The following is a 27344-nucleotide window of genomic DNA, read 5'->3' as shown; positions in this document are numbered from 1 at the left end:
AAGTGATATTTCTATTAAATTCCGTAAACTAAATTGTGTGGATATTAATCGCTCTCTTTTTACTGATTAATTACTATTTAAACGTTGAATGGAAGTTCGCGAGCACTACCAGAAGAAATACCAAACTACAAAATTGTGTTGTTGTAGATCATCGCAAACTTTGTCAATACTTGCAATTTTAGCCAGCTAATCTGCAACGGATGGCTGAATTTTTCTCCGTGCAGTTAGCAGGGTCGAACTGGGCGATTTTGTAGCTTGCACTAAACCGGGTGGGCCAGGAAAAACTGTATAGAATCCGGGGAACCAGGAAGGACGCGACGTTCCCTGTAATTGTATTAGGTTTTGTCGTTTAGGTCGGTCCAATTTCAAATCGATCTCGTACATTGAATCCACAGTTTGAGGTATTGGTTGAATGGATGTGTTGGTAATTTCTTCAATACTGCGAAAGAAAATATGTTGCGTTTTAGTAAAACTTAAGGGATGATCTCTATTTTCGACGCTTTGAATTGTGTAAAGGATCTACGGATATACGGACCAGATTTTTTTATTCCGAAGTTACCTGTTCCGCTCTTGTTTAGCTAGTGTAGTTGTGAAAATCATGAAACTGTTTATGAAAATTTCTAACACGTTTTGGAACTGATTTTTACTTGGTTCAGTGCATGATATGGAAGTCTTAAATGTTTTCATTCAGTGTAAGATTGAACCCCCCAAAAAACAGCCTCATGCGAGTCTGCCCCGTATGACATCGTTTGCTGTCTTCGAAGCAAGCAAATTAGGATTTGCAAGATAACATCACAAATGAACTCGGGATGAATAAAGTTTATGTTTGACATGTACAGATGTGTTTACATTTCTAATAACACGTATTCAAGTTAGAATGAATGCGTAAACAAACCACCGTTAGCTGTCAAATGATGTTCATTCAGTGAATTTTGTGATATTATCACCTTATTCTGAATAACGACGCATTGATTTTTCGATCGAATATGGTTAGGTCGAATCCTAGCTACCTTTGATTTTGCTAGCGTTATTTGGAATACGAATGAAATACGATCGAAAAAACGATACATCGGTATTCAGAATAAGGGTGAATGGGCACGATAGAAGGAACTTAGCACTCCAATACAGTAGTGCTGGAGTAACGATATGGGCAAAAAGTCGCAAAGGAATGATTTTGATAGTGTTACTATTTTCGTTTTTTTTTGTCTTTCTCTATAGACAGGCCCTATAATGAAGAAACTAACTTTTGATCGGAGCCCCGAAGTCCCATAGTGTTACGTACCATTCTACTCAGCTCGATGAGGTCAGAACTCGTATATATCTCTCTGTGTGTGCCAGTGTATTCTATAGCTAATTGCCTTCAAAACCGTCGACTATGGCAGGAAAATCCAGTATGCCGGAGATTTTTTGCAGACAAAATAGAACACTGCTGTATTGATTTTTCGATCGAATATGGTTCGATCGAATCATAGCTACCTTTGATTTTGATAGCGTTATGGGGAATACAAATGAAATACGAGGGAAAAAAACGATACGACGTTATTCAGAATAAGGGCGTATAAATAAAAGCAAAATTATAGCTAACGTTTCAGTCCTACGCGTAGCATGCTAGAGGTAGGTTGTTGCTAGACAGCAAGACAAAAAGTGTCATAAAACGATTTGAAGCTTTAATTGCTATTCTCTGATCTTGTGTCATGAATCATTGGATGAAACCCCATGTTATGTCGTTTCACCAGAGAAATTGACAACTACCTCAGGGTAAATTTTGAATGCCAAAGATTAATTTCTAATTTATATAAGATGAACTCGATTGATAATGAGAAAAAGTTTATCGCTTCAACCGAAATCGCAGAATGGTAGTAATGGTAGAGAAACGCTATAGAAATAACTGCTTGCATACAAAACTTGAACACAGGCTTGGTGAAGAGTAGCTTAAATATCGATATCCGTATCGTAAGCATGAACAAAGATATAACTGCATACATTTGGGCTATTGATGTGATTTCGTCGGCTACAAAACAAATAGAATTACGACAAACAGAGTCTATCGCCCTTATTCTGAATAACGACGTATTGATTTTTCGATCGAGAAGACTCTCGTGCATTTGCGGATTCAAAAGTGTAACGACTGATTGAAAATGTCTACCATTAGAAAATTTTGGTTGCCTTGTTACACATCAATGGCTCGGACAACTTCATGGGGCTGATCCTTGTAGTTTTTCAGTATAGGATTCGCCATTTGCATCAACCGCGCCATCCTGAAGAAGCTATACGCTTTCATTATGTATCACTAAAGTACAAGAACGACGAGGTAGCAAACAAGGCATTTTTGAGTCGACTTCTCCCCGATAGGGTGATGAAGAGTATCTGACATTGATTTTGATTCGATAATAAAAGCTTTAACTTTAAGGCCATTCGCCTTTTAGGACAAGAAAAACTCTGGCCCTATGTTAGGGGTTGAGAATCCAACCTGCGCTATACCCCTTCCCGCCGTTGTGTTTCTTCCTTTGGTATCTAGTCACTCTTTTGTTCTAGCGATACACAATGTAAGCCTTAATCGTGTTCGAAACGCAATCACAAGCTTTCGTGCACGATGCGTCCGATGTTCGAATTTACTGGGTGTATTCGGAATTAGCAGCACGCTCTCAGATTTTATTTGTTTTTCTAAAAATTATCTAGATAAAAAAAAAGTTTGTCACTTTTCCAAGGATAGCTTGAGCTTGAGTGACCACCCCTGGTTGCCACTCCGTTACTGATCGGGATTAGCTGAAATTGTACAGAATTTCTAGATGATTCGATCTGAAATTGGTAAATCATCCTTCAATGCAGAGATGGCATTTCACCAGAGTTATACACGCTAGAGTCAGATTTTTGCCACACCGAGGATGAAAAAAACGAAGCACCGCACAAAGAGGAAAGCGCACTTCTTCTCAGTGTCGAATAGACAGCATTTGAGTGTGTGCTTGTGGTTAAAGCAGCTGGCGCGAGTGAAACACATTCTCTTCGCATGAATCGCTCACACGCGCTCTCGTCTAAATACACCCAAGTGACCACTGGCGCGTGATTGTGAGCAAACACTTCTGTGAACTTCAATTAATAGAGAGTAGATCTGGCCTTGCTATGAAAAATTTGCAAGGAAAACCGAAAATTTTACGATAAATTGTTTTATTTTGCTGATTTTGCGTGTCCACGCTTCATCTACGAAAACCATACAGCAGAGTGCTCACCGGCGTGTACACCTCTGTGAAAGTATCTGCATCCTCCTCAGAGAATTTATTAGCTAATGCTCTAGCACTTTGGTGCGATTCAGTGGAAGTGGTAAAAGGAAATAAACAAACGCACTCATGATGCGTGCACACTTACACAACAGTGGTGTATAAATGTGAAAGAGCAGAGCTCTCGTTGAAGTTGTCAGTGCGAGGGGAGAAATTTTGCTTGCTCTTCGTCACACAGAGGAGATAGACATCTCTGCTTCAATGTACATCTTCTGGTAACCCCAGAATTCATTGATCAGTACTGGCGCCGACCAGGCCTGAATGTAGATCGTCTAAGGAATGGGAAGAGATGTTAGTCCAACACTTGTTGTTACTAGAGGCCGTATATACTACTGCGCACTCCACAAGTGTCACAGGAGAAGTATATTTGTTAGTATAAATTTCAGTAATGGTAGTATTCACGCGCGACCTGTTCCGGTTTCAAGATGTTCGGATGCACCAGTAAACTCAATGACTTCCCGAGTGAACGTTTCAACAATATCCGATACTGAAGTCCCGGGAAGTCTTGATTCACAGCTTTTATTCGAGGAAACTGAAGAAAAAATTGCAATACTATCGGGTAAAGAATAAAAACTTCCCTATTTTTTATAAATGAAATTACAAAATAAACGAGTTAATAGGATTTAGACAAAACAGTTGATTCATTGCATTGACATATTCTAAGCAGTTGTTGTAAAATCATTTTAAATCACCAAACAAAGGTCAACAGACCTCACGCGCGTCCCGATCCTTTATTATTTCCACTGTATTATTTTAATTTTTTAATAAAATTATTAATTGGTTATATTGGTTGATCTGGGCAGTCGGCTACCGAGAAAAATATTTTTTTGTTTGAAATATTAAAATCAAGTGTTTTTTTATTATGTATTCAATATACCGATATATGTTATCTCTGTTATTAACTTTGTAATATTAACGAATTTACGCATTAGTTGTTTTTTATCATTCAATTTACAATCCTGAAAGACAATCAATAACATGAAAGAAGAAAACATTCCAAATAAAACTTTTCTCCGAAGCTAGACGAAAATAGGTTAAACGAAGAGATAATTTAGTAAAATAGAGTAATCAGAAGTGAATTATTTCAATCAGTTAGATATTGAAAATTTCTAATAGCTGAAAGGAAAAAGAAACTCCTGCAATTGTCGCCTTTTACTACATGGAAGCAGGAATCCTGTGGATCTATTCTTGGTTCATTTTCTTCCGCCGGATTCCACACGGCATCTAGGCTGGTACTGTCCGGTGAGAGCTAATAGCTAATCTTCTAGTGAACCCCAACCCCTACAATTAAATAGTCTGTAGTAAAAACTCTAAAGCCGGTTTCTGCATAAATTCCTTTGTTCAGCAGGGTGTCAAATTTGGAGACAAAACCTATATTTTCGGCGAGCAGGATTATGTCTCACGAAAAATTGAAATCAACAGACAATCTATTCGAACATTCTTTTTTTTCACTTATTATGGCATCGTGAGATTTGGCGCGCTACTCTATTCGGTCTTCATTTTTGTGTGAATCTTTTTAGCCTCATGGAAAGCCGGTTTAGCCCCGCGGTTTCTGAAATTTTGAAGTTTGTAGTTTTGTATGATTTGAAAATTACATGGCTTGAAATCCATACAGCGGCACTTGGTAGCCGAGTGCAAATTACATTCGGAGCCTGTACAATTCTGTAAAATTCATAATGTTTTTCTGTGTATATTGCAGGATAGAAACTTTTAGGGAAAAATGTTCTTCTAACTAAAGTTTTCTTTGTAAATCAACTTAAATTTTTTTTTAATTAATCTCGATCAGCGCAAGACTCGATTTGGAAATTTTCAGTATTTTTATTCGAAAATTTCACTGATCACTAGTACAAAACATTGTTGTGGGATTTGTCGCTTTTCGACCATTTGAAAAAAAAAATGGTAAAATAAGTTTGACCCTTTTCAAAAACAGTCTAGACCGTTTTTGGAAACTGTCCAGTCCTACTCCGAATACGATTAGGCGAGAAATTCGTCTATTGAGCTATGTTAAGTTCGATTTCAATCTTATGTCGTTTTCGCTTGAGATAACTAAATCTGTCCCAGGGTAGTTTCATCAAACAAACAAACGAATATGAAAATTTCATTGGTTTTAGCTCAAAATGCGGTGACTTGAATATACGATCACGAATTCCGATTTCATAAGGATCTCATTTTTTCGTCATTTTTTGCAACTCTACTGACAATTCAAGTCGTCAGCGTTCTACAGTGAACTAATTCATAGGTTATTTGTTAGTAATACATGATGAACACAATGATGCTGCTAAAGAGATTTTAGCAACTAGGTAACACAATGAATACTATTACCTAGTTGCTAAAATCTCTTTAGCAGCATCATCTGCTGGTACTGCAATCAAACCGGCCTTCAGGGCAATTTCTGCCGTACTTCGATCCAGGCTGCTGATGGTTATCATTGTATCAATAGGAATTTCAACCGGCACCAGAACATCTCCAACTGTCCCAGATATTTCTGCCACAGGCGCCGCTTCCGGGAATAAAAAAGTTCTAATCGAGCACGTCCTGCTGTTTTACCAGGAGATATTGATTCCACTTCGAGTTGTTTTTTTATAATTTCTCGGTTCAAATGATCGGTAAGTTCTAACAGTTGGCACATCTGTGGACTTTGTGTGACACCGTACTTTTCTCTGAAGTCGTCTACATCTAAAGTAACAACAGCAGTGTTATCTGCGCCCTGCTTCGGCGATGTTTCTGCTTGCGTCGGACTTCCTCTAGATACTTGATGTGAAGCGACTGGTCTATTTGTTGCCGTTGGTCGAACTAATCTGGACAAGGGCGCTTGCAGTCGAGTAGGAGGAGCTATTCTTGATGCTGGTTGAGCGACACCAGCATGTGCGGGTACTTCAGAAGACGGTTGGGAGGACTTCGGCCACCGAGTGGAATGCAGTCAACAACTAGAAGACTGCAGCCACCGAGTGGAGCGCTTCGACCACCAAGTGGATGACTAAGATATAGTCGTCCACTTGGTGGTCGAAGCGCTCCATTCGGTGGCTGCAGTCTTCTACTTGTTGACTGCATTCCACTCGGTGGCCGAAGTCCTCCCAATGGATTTTGATAGGTTGTATTGATACCACTCCCACGGGTGGGGCTCTGTCGAAGTTTCCTTGGTGACACAATTTTGTTGGATTCCTGGTTCATAGTGTAAAACAAAAATGCTTACGAAAATTTTCAACCGTCTTACAAAGGACGAACTTTCCCGAAATTTCAAATTGCCAGATACACCTTGCCTACTTGGTTAAATTTTGTTTGTATACCATTCCTACTGAATAGATTGAAAAATATGTTGTAAGCCAAAGAATCGCCCTGCAATCTGTACTTGGATAATCTTTTGTAGTTTGTGTAGTAAATAACATAGTTTTGTCTAATACAATATTTGTAATCTGTTTGTATGCTAACCTACACGTATCTTCAATTGGCAATATCCAACGGCCTCCCGTATATGATAGAATCCAAGCGTAGAATCTAGTAGCACCATCATCAGTAACACCAGTAACGCAACTCATGGCGCAGTCATGAGCCATAATGATAGTAAGCCGCATCAGAATGTATCAAATAATGGCAAATGTGGACCTGGACAAAACATAGTCAGTGGTTCTCACTCACATTCAAATATGAGCGTACCTACGACGTCAAATGCAACTTCCAAGTCAGTAACATCACTAGGAACTATGGCGAAATCAAATCCAATGCATCATGGAAATTTTGGAAAATTGACTGTCATCCAAAAACCAATCCCTTCAGTTCATGCATTATCAAAAGCTCAACAACAGCCTCCAACTACTAAACCAGTTCAACAGATTAAACCCCAACTGATTGGCGGCGGAACGGGTGCTACCGCTAGTACCAGTGGAAAGCAAAGCCTCATGACCCAGGTCAGACGTAAATGTATAGTAATTCTTCAGTTTGTAATGTTATGAGCAATATTCATTATGTATAAGTAGTTAGTTTGTTTTTTTTGTAGTTTGTAGCTAACGCTTTGCTTTTTAGTTTGGCTAACGCATTACCATGATGCTTCAGTTAAAATATATTCGCAGGTTTTTAGAACAATAGAGATTGCAGATTTCATTGCGTTAACTTTCTTAAGAACTCATATATCTGCTTATAGCTATGTAATACATATTTATTTCAAAGTACCTTGGTTTTCAAATGTAACATAAAATACACTGGTTGTAATATTCTGCACACCAAATTCTGTAGTAACTAATAAGTAATCCAACATTTTTATATTCTTTTGCAAATAAGATGGTAGTATAAGTTAAGGTCTCATTTTCACAACGCATAGCTGGTATTTTCAGAGCAAATGCAACAAAGCAAAGTCTTGGCATTACATTCCTTTCGTGGAATTTGGCCTTTCTGTTTCGACAGACTTCGCAGCCGATTCTTAGTGTATAGAATCATTGCATGGCTAGTACAATGGATCCTACTGACACTAAGAATCCTTCCAGGTCGGGGCTCGAACATACGACAACTGGCTTGAAAGACCAGCGCCCTATGCATTGAACCGCTAAGAGCAACTGCACGTTTGTCTTAATAATACTCAAAGATTCCGAACTAAAGACTTTATGCCTGGAAAAGAAATAGTACCCAACGGTTGTGTTTTTGCCTTTCCGAGAAAAATGAATGACATTTTAATTTCATTCCATATCATCCTGTAGTTCCGGAACCAGAAGTCGGATCCAAATAACATTCAGGAACATTGTATGAAAACACAGAGCTTTTCATACACACATTTGCTGATGAACTGATTCGAATGGTATAGGGGCGTAAGAAGTTAGGTTCTTCCAGGCTGGTTTTGCACTTTCGAGCAGAAATGACGGTGTTTCACTGCCGGAAGAGCAGAACCAAAGAAATAAACGTCAACAGAGTTTTGTTTTAGTAATATACGTCATGAAAATCCTTCCAGGTTGAGGCTCGGATACACGAAAACTAGCTCGTAAGACCAGCGCCCAACGCATTGAACCGCCAACCTGGGCCATCGTTCTTAATATATTTAAATAAAAAGTATTATATAAAACCATTTACTAAAGTGACAAAGATAACATAAACTGTGATTTCCATTTTTTAAAATTTCACAGTTTATAAATCTGTTTTTAAATAAAAATTATTCACATGTTATCAACTTTTTTGCACACAATTCTTTCAAAATTGTTACCTTCGCGTCAATTGCTCGATTATGCCAGTTTCAATTATTAGTACACTGAGGTCTTTTTTATGCGGTTTTTTACGCGACTATTTTTATGCGAAGTTTCAGAGTTATGCGGTTTTTTTATGCGAAGTTTCAGAGTTATGCGGTTTTTTATGTGAATTTTCAGAGTTATGCGGTTGCCCTTCTGCGGTCTTTTTTATGCGAAGTTTCAGAGTTATGCGGTTTTTTTATGCGAAGTTTCAGAGTTATGCGGTTTTTTATGCGAATTTTCAGAGTTATGCGGTACGTAAATTCGCGTAAAAAAGACTTCAGTGTATTATTGTAGTTTCACTTCAACCAAGACGAAATAAAGCAGGTGTGATAATAATACTAATAAAAATATAGTTACCCTGATTCCAACAGTTTTGTGGCCGCATCATCGGTAGGCGCTGGTATCAAAGACGCTTTCAATGCTACTTTAGCCGTACTACGATCCAAACTGTTAATGGTCACCATTTCTTCGATCGGGATTTCCACGGGAATCAAAACATCTCCGACTGCACCGGTTATATCCACTGTCGGACACGTTTCCGGTAGTAATACTTCCACATTCCTGTCTGGAGAATCCTTCATAGACACGCGTGCTTCTTCAAGTTCCATCATCTCTGATAATCGTAAGGCGTTGTCGAGTTCCTCTTCCGTTGGAGTAGTATAACGCATCTCTTGGGCGTCCTGGTAAAGTTTTCGAATATCGTCGCGTTCCTGCTTCGTTAATGGTCTGCGGCTTATAATATTTTTCTTTCGGTCCTCCAACAGCTTACGATATTCTTTGTGAACTTCCATCCGTTGCCTGTAGTCGTCAATTTTTTCTCGTCGAATAAGTTCTATTTTAGAACGTTGCATCACATCCTGGTGTGCTTCGGGAGACTCTATTATGTAGTCTAAAGACGGCACCACTTTTACTCTATCTTTTGGAGTGATTGGAGTTGCTTGAGCTAACCTTTCTTGGAACTGTTGGTTTTCTAAAATTTCTCGATTCCATTCACCGGTCACCTCTAGCAATTGGCGCATCTTTGGACTCTGTGTTATACCATATTTCTCCCTAAAGCCCTCCATTTCTAACACAGTTGATTCCTTTTCGGTGCGACCTTCTGCGGCGTACATCTTCTTTATTCTCTCTAAGACAGACGACTTCCTCCCTTTCAATTCTTGCATATCCGTTCCCATTTGTTTAAATCTGGTTAGATCTGAGCTGATTTGAGCAGCAAACTGCTTTGCTGCCACTACAGATGGTTCATCAGGGAATTGATAAATTTTCTTCTCTTTTGGTGGTCGTTTGACTGGCACATGTTCTTTAGGTGGGCTTGTCTTTGAATGAACTAAACCTTTTACAATGTTGGCCTTTCCGACCGGTCGAGCAACAGCTTTTTTTACAGGTGGCATCTCTCGTATAACCTCAGGCGATGGTATCCAATCAACAAATTCTACATCTCTTCCTACAATATTGTACACTTCAGCATCAGGATCTATGGACTCGATACGCTTCTTGATTGCTGTTCGAGGTAGTGGTAGTGAAAGCGTCGAACTTGGCGTTCGATGTGGAGTTTTCATTGCGGCTGTTGGAGGGCGCACAATCGAAACAGGAGTTTTAGGAATCGAAATTGGGCTACGTCTCGGAGTAGTCGCTGGAGCAGTAGCTGGTCGTGTCCTAGAGATTGGAGTACGTGGATCTTTTTTCGATACAGTGCTTCTCGGTGGAGAACTAGGTGTTAACCGTATAATTGGTAATTGATGAACGTCCTGTGTTCTCATTGGTGTTGGTTGAATTATTTTAGATGATGGAGGCTTCAACCGAGTTGTTGGTGTTATTCGTCTTTCCGCAGGTCGTTCATAAACTGAGGATTCGGAAGACTGTATGTATGCTGGTTTAGGCAGAAGCGACGCTGATGGAATTCGCGTAGGTGTTTTAGATGGTAACTTGGAAAAATCTGGACCTTGAATTCTAATTGGTTTCGGTATCATTGCTAGTTTCTGAGGTGCTCCAGGAAGAGGTATCAATTTTTGCAAGCTTTTGTCCGGAACACAAATAGCGGATTTTGGTTGCTTAGAGGGAAATTGTTCATTTGAATTCGATAATGATGAATGTGGTTGTGATATTTCAGTTCCAGAAACTCTCATCGATTGTACTTGAAATCCAGTGGGTTGACGCAGAAATCCCGTGTAGTGAGGAGCTGGTTTGCCAGGAGGAGCTGGGTGGCCCAATCCACTGCCGGTCGGTGGTCGGAGTCCTCCACTTGGAGGTCGAATTCCACTCGGTGGTCGAAGTCCTTTTGAAGACTGTACATTTCTTGATAAACTAGGATTTGGGTATGGCGTATTACTTTCGCTAGTTGGGTAAAAATTTGGCCCATCTTTTCTTGGTGAAATAATGTCACTAAATTCAGAACTCATTTTGTACAAAATAAAATTGTTACAAAAATTTGATCTCGTTTGGTACCGGAAGGGTTTACTAAAAGAATGATTTGACGAATATTCACAATGAATTTGGCCTACTGAGTATAGTTGTATTTTTGAGATGTGATATCCTGTAATGTTTTCACCTCTGTGTTGTTGAGTTGTAAATGATGTATTTGTTATCATTGTCTTTATTACTTGATGCAAAACCAAATCTTGTTTCTTGGGATGGAAGGAATGAACAAATATAAATAATTTGTATTTGGAATGACTGTGTCATATAGAATATTGTCAAAAGCTATCACATTTAATGATTTCAGCACAAAAATTACTTACCGGTGAGTTTATCTAGTTTGATGTGTCAAAGTTTTGTATATAAATAGCTTTTTTTCGGCATTTTACTTTAATGGGCTTAATTAGGTTTTTCTACTAAGCAGTGTATTAATAATCAATAGTATAAATTACTAATGCTTTTTATATGCATTCTTATATACATTCATATCGTTTTCTGATCTGTCATTTGTAAACTAACTTGTTACGTTATAACTTTCAGAAACCGTCTCATCAAAACCAGCCAGCACAGATCATGCAGCAAATTTTAAACCCTAATTCGTCCATTGACCCACAGAACAACGTAATCGTAGTAAATCAGACCACAATCTCGCCACAGCCATTAGGAACGGTTATCGCACCACCTCAGCCACCGCAGCAGACGACCGGTACGACAACGATTATGAACCAGTCCGGTACAATCTCGTCGACTACAACCAATCCGTCGGCATTGATCAAGAGCCTGTTGGCGAACAAGGTAACAACGGTGACGAGTAACGAATCGACTGCTACCAGCAGTAGCAGCACCGGCTGCGTCGTCGTGTCATCCTCTGCTACCAGTAGTTTGTTGTCTACTACCACTAGCAACACTAGCATCATCCCTTCTTCTTCTTCCATTAGCAATAGTTTGACTGCATCGAATGTTAACGTGCATCAGGTAACTTACGTGATAAAACCAAACAAAAGTAGTCTATTGTTTTAAAGAATATGCATTTCTGATTTGTGAGTGCGCGTGTGTGTGTGAATATGAAATAACCACTTATCCCGTACACTAAAAATAACTAATTCCATTGCATGAGTGTGAATTAATCAGTGTTATGAACGCACTCAATGATTTATGTTCAAACTATATGTGTAATTTGAAAATAACAGCACAACTCTCACGTCCTTGCTGAAAAACATCTACTTAGTATAATCGACATTAAAAACAACAAAAAATTAAACATTGAGTTTACATGTAGATATAGGAACAAGCGAGAAGAAATAACGTTGTTTGAAATGATTTGCGTGAAGTTTACTCATCTAATAATTAAAACAGAATTTATCGATAGATCCAGGGGTGGTGGAACAGACTTCACCAAAGTGTGGAGTGAAAAATGGGGGATTTAAATTGGTTATTTTGATGGAAAGTGATTAAAAAACGTATTTCTGCTATATAGATAGATGTAATTACAGTCTCTCAAATTTTTCGCAGTTCAATAAGGCTAAGATTTTTACCATATCAACTAGCGGATTGAATGACTTGGCAAAGCTCATGCTATTGTGATTACTTGATCAATAAAAGTATCTTGAATTATTATTCTCGCCATTTCTAGGAATCATGTTTACTTACAATAGTATAGTGAAAATCTTCTAATACGTAAACGTTCGACGTTGGATAGACCACAGATGACCTATCGGATTAAGGTCTGGGGATTTTAAAACGTTGATTTTGTGTTCTTTGAATCAATTTGATACCAATTTCGAGTTATGCTTCGGATCTCCATCATTCAACCTACCTTTAATTTTCGCACATTGTTGGTAGATTTCGCTTGTCGCTTTCGTATGTCCAAATAAACTTCCTTTATCATTATTCCAGCGATGAAATCTTTTATCTTTGGGACCTTTTTTTTGCTCGTTGAAGATCTTTGCGGATTTCCGGATTTTAGATTTTTGCTCACTAATCCAACGATGGGGGCGGCAAAACTCTTATTTTGCCACGTGCGTCAAATTTCCTCGGTACGCCACTGCATTCGACTCAGCTTGACAAGATCGGAAAATGTCTGTGTGTAAGTACGTGTAATTTTCAAAGATTTTTTAACTGCTCAGTTTTCTTGGAGATGGCTGAGCCAATTTTTACTAGCTAGGTTTGAAAGTTACTTTCAGACCATGGATCAAATTTGAAAATCATATAGCTGCCATTTCTGGTTCCGGAGATATAATGGTATAAGTGACATAACCGACAAAACGCATTGTTTATTTTACTGCTCAATTCTCTCAGCGATGGCTTAGCCGATTTCTACATGTGTAGTTTCTTTTGAAAGTTTCTATTGATTTTTTAATGGAGTTCGAAAGTTCAAATGGTTGTCTCCTCCGGTTCCGAAGATAGAATAGTATAAGTGACGTAACCGAATAACCGCACATTTTTCATCGGTTGAATTTTCCCGAAGATGATGAACTTAGCCTTATTTGTATGCCGGTATTGTTTATCCTATTTGGAAGGGTTATGGCGAACATTTGTGGTTCGAGAGATGTAATCTTATATGTGACGTAATTGAAATTTTTTTAATGAACCAAAATTTCTTGGAGATGGAAGAGTCGATTTCGAAAAACTTAGACTCGTTTGAAAGCCACTATCTGGTTATTTGATAAGCTAATACTAATGGCCGATGATAAAATCTTACAATCTCGAGTCTCTCAATGCATGAACCGCGAGAGAATTTTTCTACATTTCTTCACTCCACTTCATACTCTGAGTATTTCACGGCCCTTAAAAAAATTACAGTTTGACAATGATTGGTGCTGTGTGGAATTCACCAAGAGAGAATCGCAAGTTGACAATTATCGCAGAAAATCGAATCGATGATTCGACTTGATGATTCTCATACTAGGTTGCAATATTTCAAAACCCCTGTGTGAAGCATTCACATAGATTTTCATAGACACAACTTATACAAAGGTTATATGCACATAGTTAGAATAAGCGGCAATAGTAAAATGATTCTATCGCAATTATTAACTGCCCATACAAAATCGGATCGCGAATCGAGAATAAGCGACCGTTTGTTGCTTCAGATAGAATCCCCACAGCAGCGAGCTAACCTTTGATTCTCAGACAGGTCATCGAGAGAAATTCGCTCTCGCACTGGTGTCTATTCTATGTTAAATGAACCATGTTGGTTTTTTGTTGCTGCGATGATATCCGTCTCTCTTTGATGGCACTTATTGAATCGTGTACAGAGTTGCGAGTGAGCGTTCTTTGATACGATAAAAGCCATCCTTGGTTCTAATACTTCTTGAAAAGGTTAAAAATTTGTATTGTATTATGCAGAAGGTTGAAGCTGAAACCAGATGATAATCGTTCTAACGATCTTTGTACACCGATAACGGATCCACTAATTACATAGATAGTGCGGCATAGAAGTAGTCAAAGAAAGGTGTTGTTACGGAGAATACAAGGTTGAGCTTTCATATTAAATTCACGAAGCAAAAAAGGGGCAGTCAATTCTTCCGTTAAAAATATCTGCTATCATTGAAGCACGCCACAGTGAAGAGGGTTTTAAACTACTGAACAATATAGGGACATTTAAGGCAATAAACATCAGTAAAGTGCTTTGCCATCCACATCACGAATCTTAAGCACCGAGAAGCTTTAACAGAAACAATCTAGTTAGACAAAGTAAAGGAAAGCAAGGTCTTGGCATTACACTTCTTTTGTGGAATTTGACTATTCTGTTTCAACAGACATCGCAGCCGAATCTTAGCGTACAGAACACTGCATGTATACTACTATGCTCATTTGTTTATTTGTTTATTTGGAGCAGGTAAAAGCCCGGTGGAGTTAGTTTCTGTCAAACTTGCTCTCCAACAGGCATAAAACCTCCTCATCTTTAGCATCAACAGATTACAATCATCCAAATGATACATTTCACTTAAACATAGTATTTCTAAACTAACTAAAACTAAAACTAATGAGATAGTAACCCTAGGAACAATTTCTTGACAACGTTTCGTGATAGATTAAAGTCGAATGAATTGGAACAGTTGTTGAATATTCGGCACATGCTGGCAAAAAGTTCGTTATACCCATAATTAGTTCTAGCATAGGGGGTCCTAAGAAAAGAATAGTTTCTAAGATTACGGCGATGGATATCTATTTGTAAAAGTTGTAAGAGCTCGGAGCAGTCTATTCTTGGTTGGAGGAGAGTTTATAGAATAAACTTATAAAACCGATACACTGAAGAAGGATGGAAATAGCATTCCGAAATACGTATCTGTATTATAACGTTTGATACACTTTCGTAAAAAAGTGACTGTGAAAATAGTGACTTTGTGAGAGTGTAATGACGTGACATAGTGGAATTCAACGGTACAACAACAGTACTATTAGTTATTTTGTTAAATACTGGAAAGTTTAGATGATTAAGCCCATTAGATTTCAGCATGTAACAAAGACGCAAAGTGATTCACTGTTTTGAGGTTACACCGTCCTTAGTATCGGTATTCGAGTCTGATTTTTGATGCAATTTCATATTGGTTGGATAGAAAATACCAGTGAATGGTCGACTGGATACTTGATATTTGTCGATATCAGTTATAACATATCGATTGTAATCTAAAACTCTGCTAACTATATATGGGCCTTTCTATTTGGGTTTCAGTTTATGATTTTCTCCCACAGACACGACGCACAGTGGTTCGAATCAATAAAAACGTGGACATAAATCAGTAGCTGCCAAACCGTTCTTTTAATGCATATAGTTGCTTTGAAGAAATTATTTACAAATATATACCGCGTAATTTGATCCTATCAATAATTGTTCATGGCCTACTTTGACAAAAAATGTAACCATAACTTTTTTTTCTGAAGAGATAGAATTTTTTTTTCTTCTGCAAAGTTTTAGAACTATTAAAAATAATTTACTTTGTCAAATATACCAAAAGTCTAGGTCGCACCGTTTCGGATATACAAAGCGTTTTTATGGCAACCCCCTTAAAATCAGTTTTTTATTTATAACTTGTTTCTCGTTAGTTTTTTATGCATACTTTCTTTGGAATAATTGAAGAAAATAAAAAATCCCATATTTTTGTTGAAGGTAGTGCATAGGTTTCTTGTTTCCTGGCAAAGTTATACAACATTTTACCTTTTTTTCACCTCTCATAAAACCTTACACAGAAGCGAAATATGCAACTTTATGCAGCTGATTTTTACAAAATTTGTAGGAAAAGATGTGCCCAATATCATAAAAAAAATCTAAGTGGAACTCGGTGGAACTTTTTTTTTAGGTCTTTTCAAAGTTAGTTTTAATTACTGAATTATGGCAACCCCCTTAAAACTAGTTTTCTAGTCATAACTTGTTTCGTGTTATTTTTTTATGCATACTTCGTTTGGATTAATTGTAGAAAATATAAAATTTCATAATTTTGTAGAAACTAATACATAAGTTTATTCTTTTCTGGAAAATTTATGCATAATTTTACTTCTTACCTAGAAAACCTTGTGCCGAAGCGAAATATGCAACTTAATGCAGCAAACTTTTATAATACTTATAGGAGAACATGTACCTTATCCAATTTATTTTCCAATGAGAATATCTTGAGTACTCTTCGTGTGACTCATTTTCACTATGGCCATGCTGAAACCATGAATGGTTAAGAAACAGCGTCACGCGTCTGCTATTTCTGTAACTCACTTTTGCAGTCGCCCGATAAACATCTCGTCTTAAAAATCGTGTTGCTTCGCGATAACTCAATTTATTTACACGTTTAAACATGAAATCTCTTCGTAAAGGTTTGTACTTTAACAATACTTTATCATATTTTGTCTAGAAAATATTTTTCCATTTTTGAAATATGTTTTGAAGTTTTGATAATTTTTCGGATTTTCAATAATTAAAACTAAATTTGAAAAGGCCTAAAATTGCATCTAGTTCCACTTAGATTTATTCTAATATTGTCAATTGTAAAAAGTAACAAAAAATTCAATTGTAAAAAGTAACAAAGTAATAATCCATGGGGTATTTCACACAAAGCCTTTTTTCAACAGCCTGTAAAATATAACAAAGATACAAAAATTCGTCCAAGGCATGAATGTACGGTTTTTTCTTAGGTTTCAAATAAGCCATTCCATAAAACAACCTTTATAGTTTATTGAATGAAAAAAGTTAAAAATTAATAAACAAATAAAAAAAATCCAAACTTGGGCACGAGGAAAAACAGCCGTGAAAAAACGATGACAAATTTTTTTTCGACTCCTAGTAGCGTCTGACCTACTGATTTCGAATATTTATTACAAACCTATCAAAACTGGAAAGAAATTGTCACTGGAAGCAATTGATATGCTAGAACTTACAACAGAACAAGAAATTAGCGATATGGAAAACTCGGACGATAGCGTGACTGATACTGATTGATCGAATGCAATGCGACTAAGTGACATATTGTAATGATTTATTAGGTAACATTAACTACCTAGTTGATTGATTAGGTTGTGAAAAGTATTGGGAAAAGTTACTCATTTAAATGCTAACTTTGAAGTAGATACTTAGGTAATGGAGATAAATTCTGTTTTTGAAATAAAGCGAATATCTCAAAAAATATTTTTTTTATATTATTCATATCTTCAGCAAAAATACTTGAAATGTTTTTTTCTTTGAAATGAGATAGAAAAAAAAAATTTTTTCGTCAAAAACAAAATTATTTTTTTTCGAAATCGGTATTACCCCCTTAACAAAAATTAAGGTGCTACTTTCAAAAGAAGCGTTATATAATTTTGTAAAACTTCTTCGAAGACACGTTAGCTCTTAAAAATCAGTGAAAGGTACAGACTTGTGACCGTCTTTTTCCAGTTTTGGACCACTGTGCGCCCTCAGTTTCTTAACCATTTATGGTTTCAGCATGGCCACAGTGAGAATGAGTCACACGAAGAGTACTCAAGATATTCTCATTGGAAAATAAATTGGATAAGGTACATGTTCTCCTATAAGTATTATAAAAGTTTGCTGCATTAAGTTGCATATTTCGTTTCGGCACAAGGTATTCTAGGTAAGAAGTAAAATTATGCATAAATTTTCCAGAAAAGAATAAACTTATGCATTAGTTTCTACAAAATTATGAAATTTTATATTTTGTACAATTAATCCAAACGAAGTATGCATAAAAAAATAACACGAAACAAGTTATGACTAGGAAACTAGTTTTAAGGGGGTTGCCATAATTCAGTAATTAAAACTAACTTTGAAAAGACCTAAAAAAAAGTTCCACCGAGTTCCACTTAGATTTTTTTTTATGATATTGGGCACATCTTTTCCTACAAATTTTGTAAAAATCAGCTGCATAAAGTTGCATATTTCGCTTCTGTGTAAGGTTTTATGAGAGGTGAAAAAAAGGTAAAATGTTGTATAACTTTGCCAGGAAACAAGAAACCTATGCACTACCTTCAACAAAAATATGGGATTTTTTATTTTCTTCAATTATTCCAAAGAAAGTATGCATAAAAAACTAACTCGAATCAAGTTATAAATAAAAAACTGATTTTAAGGGGGTTGCCATAAAAACGCTTTGTATATCCGAAACGGTGCGACCTAGACTTTTGGTATATTTGACAAAGTAAATTATTTTCAATAGTTCTAAAAGTTTGAAGAAGAAAAAAATTTTACATCTCTTCAGAAAAAAAGTTATGGTTATATTTTTTGTCAAAGTAGGCCATGAACAATTAGAGATAGAATGAAATTACGCGGTATATATTTGTAAATAATTTCTTAGAAGCAACTATATGCATCAGAAGAACGGTTTGGCAGCTACTGATTTATGTCCACGTTTCTATTGATTCGAACCACTGTGCGACGTTGCGATTCAAGACCAAATCCCCGACCCTGTATACTGAGTTCACCGTGACTTTACGATCATAGTACCGTTTATTGTACTCCTGCTGGCGTTTAACATTTTCTGATGCCCTCACTCTGATATCTTCTACATGCTCTAGTAAGTTGCGGTCTACTGATAGTCTTTGCGTAACGCCAAATATACCCCGAGACTGTATATCGGCTATCGAACGATTATAGGTGTTATTCAAGAGATATTCGGCTTTGTACAGAATATTGTCCCATTTCAAATTAGTCTTCAACTGAATTTTTGCCAATAGCGGAATTAAGGTTTGATTATACCTTTCTATTTGTCCATTAGCCTTTGGACACTCTGTGTCTACTTGGACATGATGGAATCTGTGATCGTGTGAGAACGATTCAAATACTTCGGAAGTGAATGCTGAGCCACGATCGGATACCACAACCTTTGGAACCGAGTATGAAAAGAAATATAATTTGAGACACTTCATTACGTCTTTAGTCGTTGTTGTTCTCACTGCGTACAGTTTTAAGAAGTTTGTACAACCGTCAAAAACAGCTAATATATGTAGATTATTTCCCTTAGTTTTCTCCAAAGGGCCCAAGTGATCGATGTGAATGACTTTTCATAAAGGTTAGAATAACCATCGGTTTTTCTTTACTTCGGATTATAGCTGATACATGCAATACACTCGCTGATGTGTTTTCTGAGTTTTTCTGCTAAGTTAGGTATGTAAAAGTTACGCGTTATCATATCAGCTACCTTATCCACACCGAAATGTTCTAATTCGTTGTGATATGTGAACATCAATGACGTCTCCATTACTTGAGGCACGTACAAAAGATTATTCTTTTCCCTAATTTTATACACGATTTGATATACAATTCTGTAGCCATCGTTCTTACCATCCTCTACGTCGCGCTTTATCTTTTGGATATTTCCGTCTTCCAATTGATTCACATACAAAGCACTTTCGTTGATTCCGAATGCACCTCGTTTATCTTCGAGTGTATAAACATGCGCACGCGATAACGCATTTACATGTTGCATTTTATCATCAGCACGATGTATAATCTCATAATCGAATTGCTCAATGAATAAGGCCCACCTTGAGATTCGCCTACTGCGGAGACAACTGCATACCGATGCATCGCTGTTCAGCTAACGCTGATTAAGAAGGATTTTAATATTCAGCGTTAGCTGAAGAGCGATGCATCGGTATGCAGTTGAGTCTCCGCAGTAGGCGAATTAATTTTGAGGACAGGTTTCGTCGAGAGGATATTACGAAGCATAGCAAAAGATTGTTTCTGTACGGGACCGAACACGAAAGGATCATCGGTTTCAAGTGAATCGTACAATGGACTAGCTATTTTATTGAAGTTTTGTATGAATTTTCTAAAATAGCTAACTAGTCCTGTGCAACGCTGTACAGCTCGAAATAAATCCGGTTGCGGGAATTCTTTAATGGCACTCACATGTTTGTCAGAAGGTTGAATTGTTATACGTCACATCATATCCTAGATACTCTAAACGGGTTTTCAGAAAGTGGCATTTCGACAAGTTCAGTTGAACGTGATTGTCGCACAGTATCCGTAGTAGTTGTCTGAGAATCTCTAGATGATCTTTTATGGATTCGGTAGCAATGAGTATATCATCGAAGAAAACGATCACAGGCCCCGATTTGATTAAATCAGAAGGCATCTTGTTTATATATCTTACGAATATTTCGGGGGCGTTGCAATACATAAAAGGCATGCGAGTGTATTCGTACTGTCCGTTTTCGACAACAAATGAAAAATATTTACAGAATGATTCATCAATTTCTGCATGGTGGAAACCGTTCTTTAAATCGAAAGATGTGAAATATCGCTTATTTCCCAACTTCATTATTTGATCCTCGATAACCGGAATATCGTGATATCGTTCAACTAATTTGTTCAAGGCATGAAAATTTACGCAAAGTCGATACGACCCATTTTGTTTTCTGGTCAACACCACCTTACTTGAGTAAGGAGAATTTTTTTTTATTCAAGAATATAATGTTTAAGGCACACTGCTTAAGCTCTAAGATGCCAAGGGCTTTTACTAATTTTAATTTACGACTAACTTAAAACTAGGATTGTATCATTGACTTTGGCAGATCCAGCCTTCAGCTGGTGATCGGCAGTGGCCGGTGAATTGAATATTTCATGAGTGTCTTCCATATGGCGTTGGTAAAAATTCATGTTGGCCGCATTCTTTGGTCCGTGTGGGTCCGCGGGAAACACCTCCAGGTTACGAATACCCGGCGGGTGGCCCGCATGTTGATAAGTTTCCGTGGGCGATGATGAAGAAAATGAAAAAAAAAATATAGCGAAGTAAATATTGCGGAAAACGGAGTTTAAAAGGGGATATGGGAATGAAATGACTAAAAACGACAGAGATCTAATTAGTTGACATCGAGATGGTAAAAAGACGGGGAGGGGGGAAGCGAAAAGCTTAGTGACAGCAAAAAAAAACTTGTTAGTTCCGATGAAGATGGTGGACAGATGAGGAATCGGGATAATCGGCGAAAGTTAGTGTCGAACCTGCAGGTGAAAATTATTCTTAGCCACAGTTGAAACAACGTCGATAAATAGGAAAAACTTTCTAAGCAAGATGTAACAGAATACACTAGAATATTAATGTGTTTAAGGTAATGATATATGAGAAGCATATATGAACTATCCCGACTCGCCAACACATCCCGAACCGGAACCTCAGGCGGTCTACTTTGGGCCCTAAGGGATTCCAGTAGCTTCAACCTGGCGTCGCGATACTCTACGCACGACCACACGACATGCTCGATGTCCTGATAACCGTCGCCACAGGTGCAGAGCCCGTTCTCCACGATCCCGATACGCCGGAGATGTGCGTTGAATGTATAGTGATTTGACATGAGCCGTGACATAACACGAATGAAATCACGACTCACGTTCATCCCCTTGAACCAAAGTTTCGTCGATACCTTAGGGATAATGGAGTGTAGCCATCGTCCCAGTTCGTCATTGCTCCATGAAGTTTGCCAACTTTCGAGAGTTTTCTGACGAGAGATACTGAAAAATTCATTGAAGCAGATTGGTCTTTCATAAATATCACCTTCCAATGCGCCCACTTTAGCCAATGAGTCTGCCTTTTCATTTCCCGGAATGGAACAATGCGAAGAGACCCAGACTAAAGATATTGAATAAGACCGTTCAGATAAAGTTCGCAAGTATTCCCATATTTTCCCCATGAAATAAGGGGGATACTTTCCTGGCTTCATTGCCCGGAGAGCTTCTATTGAGCTTAGTGAAGAGCTTAGTGAAGACCTGAGCTATGGTTTCACCCCTTAGTTGAAGCTGTAACTGTGCTGGTTCTCGCTTCCTTGAAAATACAACCAGCTCAGTTTTCTCCGTAGAGAATTCGATACCCATTTGAAGAGCCCATGTGGATAAGTTGACAAGAGTATCTTGTAACGGCCCTTGCAGATCGCCAGCTTTGGGTCCTATAATAGACACAACGCTGTCGTCGGCAAGTTGTCTTAGCGTGCAAAATGTGTTGATACATTTATCGATGTCATTTACGTAAAAATTGTATAAAAGGGGGCTTAAGCATGAGCCCTGAGGATGACCCATGTAACTGAATCGTATTGTCGACAAATCACCATGCGCGAAATACATGTGTTTCTCAGACAATAGATTATGTAAAAAGTTGTTCAAAACTGGCGAAAGACCATGCTGATGCAGCTTCTCAGATAGGATATTTATAGAAACTGAGTCAAAAGCCCCCTTAATGTCTAGGAAAACTGACGCCATTTGTTCTTTACGAGCAAATGCCATTTGAATTTCTGTTGAGAGCAACGCAAGACAATCGTTCGTTCCTTTGCCTCTGCGGAAACCAAATTGTGTATCTGAAAATAAGCCATTAGTTTCGACCCAATTGTCTAGACGGAAGAGAATCATTTTTTCGAACAATTTCCGGATACAGGAAAGCATAGCAATCGGCCGATACGAATTGTGATCGGAGACTGATTTTTCTGGTTTTTGAATGGCGATCACTTTCACTTGTCTCCAGTCATGTGGAACAATGTTGCCCTCAAGGAACTTATTGAATAAACTCAACAAGCGCCTTTTGGCAGGGTCAGGCAGATTTTTCAACAAGTTGAATTTTATTCTGTCTAATCCCGGGGCTTTATTGTTACATGACAAAAGTGCAAGTGAGAGCTCTACCATCAAAAACGGTGTTTCGTTTGTGTTTGGTGTCGCGGCGCGGGTAATCTTCTGTTCCGGAACAGAGTCTGGGCATACTTTTTTAGCGAAATCGAATATCCAGCGGTTGAAATATTCCTCGCTTTCAATCGTGGTGTTATGATTGCGCATTCGTCGGGCTATGTTCCAAAGAGTGCTCATAGATGTTTCTTTCGTTAAGCCGTCTATAAATCGACGCCAGTAACCGCGTTTCTTGGCTCTAATCAAGTTCTTAGTTTTAACGTCTAACGCCACGTAATTCCGGTAATTATCAGGTGTTCCATTTTTGCTGAATATTTTATACGCGGAGGCTCTGTCCGCGTTTAAATTTGTGCACTCTTTGTCCCACCACGGGTTGGGAGGACGGATGTTAGTTTTCGCGCCGGGTACACGTTTCGTCTGAGCTTGAGTCGCGGTGTCGAAAATCAAGCCAGCCAAAAACGTGTACTCTTCCTCCGGAGGAAGTTGTTGGGTTCTTTCAAGTTTCTCAGATATCGAGGTCGCCGAAAAGCCGAAATACAAAAAGCCGAAAACACAAAAGGCCGTACGTCGTTATTCCGCCTTTCATATTTCGGCCTTTTTTTAGAGTCCCCGCATAGCCATTCCAATCAATATTTCGTGTGAGGTCATACGGAACATTGATTGTCTTCGATGGTTTTGAGCCGCTGGTGATTGATATTACGATCGGTAGATGATCGCTACCGTGGGGATGAGTAAGGAGAATTGTTTTCTTGAGTTACACCCGAATCTAAGAGCTCATTAATTATTTTATCTACTTCCTTAAGTTCGAAAACAGACAATCGCTGCGGCGCGGCATGATATACTTTATCTTGCTTTAACTTCATTCCAAACGAATGCTTTGTTTTTGGGGCAGATGCACGAGCTCGTGGAACATACTCGGTTTGGAATAAATCGGAGATAACCTTCATCATGGATAGTGTCGATCCATCGTCCCCAATGTCAAGATTCACTTCATTCAAAGTATGAGAGACTAGGTCACCATCGCTATCAATTCGTCCATAGACTTCTGACATGAACTGACAGTCATGATTTTTCGGTGTGGGATCTTCTATATCCAACAATACAATAATTCTGTTGATTTTGTTTCCTTTCAAAAATGTTCGACCCACTAGTCAATTAATTTTCATAGTACTCTCCGGTACTACCAAGAAATCCATCTCATAGTTAGACGATGTGCAATGAATGGTAGTTTTAAAAAAAACCCCTCTACCGAAACTGGTACATTATTCATTCCAACAATACTCAAACTATTTTTGTTCACAGGTTGTAGAATTGTTCCTTCTAGAACAAATCGCTTTTTCAAGAGACTCGCCTCACTTCCAGTATCGACTAGCAAATCCACATTAGACTGTTTATCAATACCAACCGAGAACCTACCGCTTTCGTCAATTTCGAAACTATTTGATAGTTTGTCCTCTGTTTCTGCAAGATGCACGTTCCGCTGTTGAAACTGATTCTGAACCCGCTGGTCCTGAGTGCGAGGATTGCGCACTTGACTTGGCAGCTGATGACAATGTTCTACATCATGTCCGACTCGCTGACATTTGGATCATCGTATGAATCGTTTTGGCTGAGAGCAATTAATTGACAAATGACCGAGCTTGCCACAGTTAAAGCATTTACGTTGTTGGGACATATCCCCTGTGGTCCTTTGCATATCGGCATCAGATGATTTTTGAGAAATTTTGTGGGAACTAGTCACCGATGGTTGACGTTGAAATGGTTTGCACATATCTGGTCATAAATTGGGTCCAGCGATAATCCTCTAACGATGTATGTCACTCTCACTATTTTACTCACATGAACTCGCGCCGCCAAATCTTCCACTCGAAAGACAAAATGTTCGCAACTTTCATTTTTTTGATTTCACAAGATTGGCCAACATAAAAAAAAAACCTCCGCTTCATTTTCGGAGTCTGGGAAAGCCACCTGATTTTTTTGCTGAAACTGCGTCCAATTTGCGATTTCGGTTTGCGAACAACGATACCATTCTTTGGCAATCTTCTCATCAAATTTATTAATTCCTGCCCATCGCATGCGTTGTCTTTGTCCTCGAATCCGTGGAATTCCTCTTCGTCAGACATTTTAAACGTATTGCTCGAGATCGTATCCCACTTCTGATAAAATTGTAAGCTCGTTACTTACAATTATCTACGAGCGGGAGTTTTCTTAGCACAATAAACTCGGACGTACCGTCCGTGCGGGACTGAGCTGGACAAAAACGTGGGGCCAAACCGGACACTTAATTTTCGACTGGTAATTCTTATCGTATTCTTGAAACATACCTAAATATTGACATCTACATTTCCTCTCTATTTGATATCACTTATTAAAACTATATTTACATTCATTATATGTAGCGAAACAATCAAACAATCGTCAATAGATATTTTAGGTTGGTCACTTCATCACGAGTTGGTACGAACTAATGCATAATTCCAAATCACAAATTGGGAATCGTAGCTGAAGTTTGAAGCTACACATCGGTATGGGAAATTTCGGGAGAAAATTAGTAGTAATGCATGTTTTTTTTTCAATTTCTCAAGTGTTCGGTTGAGCCCCGGCTTTCCCTACGCTTCCATGCGCTTTCCGAAAATACAACACTCGCAAATGAAATTCAAAATTTATATCGCAAATATGGATATTCAGCACAATGAAAACTTGTTTTACAATTAATTCTAAGTTTGTGTTGTATACTTTCATTTATATGAAACGTAGCTGATATAAATGGCGTTCAATTGCCAAACGTTCAGCATGAAACGTTGAATAATGATTTTTGTTTACCTAAATGATTATGGAAACGGATGCGTGAAGTAACAATTGCAAAATTGCAAATTTGTGATCGGAGGTTTTCCATGTCGATAGTAAATAGTTTTCAAGATTTTTGTGACAGGCAACACATTTTTCTGTAAATATTATAATAATGTACAAGTTTAAAAAAAAACGTTACACCGATAGGTGGATTAATTTTATTGATTTTTCGAAAGTATCTTGTTCAAAATTTATCATAGCATCAAATATTGACGATTTGAAATTTGAATGTTAGTTCTAGTTTCAGTTAAATTGACATTTGTGAGCCTTGCATAGGAATTTCTCAAAAAAGGCGTGCTCCATAATAAGTGTTGTAAATGTTGACACTTGAGAAAACTGATTCTGGCAAAATTCTTTCCGATTTGGCGAGCAGAACTCATAAATGTATTATTTTTATCACACAGTTGTGAAACCCGACTTTACAACCGAGGCTCGGAGGACCGAGTGTCATATACCATTCGACTCAGTTCATCGAGATCACAAAATGTCTGTGTGTGTTTCAATAATGAACGGTTTTATAGTCCCATAGACTGCTATTGAATTTTATCCCGGATTGAATTCTGGTTCCGGAATTACAAGGTGATATGCGCAAAAAAGGAAAAAAACAGTCACTTACGTTGCTCCGAGATGGCTGAACCGATTTTCACAAACTTAGATTCAAACGAAAGGTCTTATGATTCCATGCAAAGCTCCTGAATTTTTGTTGGATTCGACTTCCGGTTCCAGAATTACAAGAAAATATGTGAAAATTAATAAAAAATGCGCACTCAATTTTCTCGGAAATTTCTTAACCGATTTTCACAAACCAAGAAGCAAATAAAAGTATTTAAAATTCTATTTCGATTTCCGGTTCCGCTTTAACACCGCGATAAGTGAAAATTTATCAATTTCATGAGTATTTTTTCACAAGTGATGGCAAAACGAGGTGCAAATTTTTATAAAACTTACTGGTAAATTCATCTAGTTGGCAGATCTTGTTAATTGGAGGATACATAAAACTAATTTGGGATTACTAGTCCACGATTTCCGGTTCCGACAGCACCGATAATAGTGAAGAAATACTCAAAAAACGGAGCTCACTACGATTTATCAGCCACGGTTAAACCGATTTGCACAAATCATGATTCCAATCAAAGCTCTTATTACCTTAAAATATAGTGTGCAATTTCATCCAGATCCGACTTCCGGTTCCGAAATTATAAATGTCAAAACATTCAAACCACCATACAAAATGACGAGGCAAAACCGGTACGCGTCGTTACGTGCTGGTACGGAAGAAGAAAACACCATCCAGCTTTGATCCGTTCGCAACGTGCCTTGTTTATTTTCGTAAAGCGTGCATGGTTGCCACATTTGAATCTATATTTTTCAAGTGAAAATGTGTAAATCTTTTCTTCAATTTGTACCTATTTGTTAGTATTATCACAAAGTCGTGATAAAGATTTTTTTTATATAGAAAGTTTATTCAATCACTTGAAAATTGACTAGTGAAAATTGGGGCAA

General features: G+C 37.8%; 2 protein-coding genes across 4 annotated transcripts in view; one reads left to right on the top strand and one right to left on the bottom strand.

Moving 5' to 3' along the window:
* LOC131434478 (AT-rich interactive domain-containing protein 2) overlaps positions 1-27344 on the top strand; it is a 33685-nt gene that overhangs the window by 2566 nt on the left and 3775 nt on the right. For 2 of the 3 annotated variants that reach the window (XM_058601217.1, XM_058601216.1), the window contains exons 3-4: positions 6755-7180; positions 11441-11875. In XM_058601217.1, the coding sequence (XP_058457200.1) occupies positions 6755-7180; positions 11441-11875 (861 nt within the window). The remainder of the gene's footprint in view (positions 1-6754; positions 7181-11440; positions 11876-27344) is intronic. The other variant, XM_058601218.1, reaches the window with a different exon arrangement.
* Positions 45-9741, bottom strand: LOC131434479 (uncharacterized). The gene is made up of 2 exons (XM_058601219.1): positions 8843-9741; positions 45-439 (listed from the first exon to the last, which is right to left on the bottom strand). The coding sequence occupies exons 1-2, from the start codon at positions 9658-9660 to the stop codon at positions 187-189; spliced, it is 1071 nt and encodes a 356-aa protein (XP_058457202.1). The 5' UTR covers positions 9661-9741; the 3' UTR covers positions 45-186.

Source organism: Malaya genurostris, chromosome 3 (assembly GCF_030247185.1).
Source record: "Malaya genurostris strain Urasoe2022 chromosome 3, Malgen_1.1, whole genome shotgun sequence".
Taxonomy (NCBI): Eukaryota; Metazoa; Arthropoda; class Insecta; order Diptera; family Culicidae; genus Malaya; species Malaya genurostris.
The sequence above is the reverse complement of the archived record's forward strand: the minus strand, read 5'-3'. Positions and strand labels throughout refer to the sequence as shown.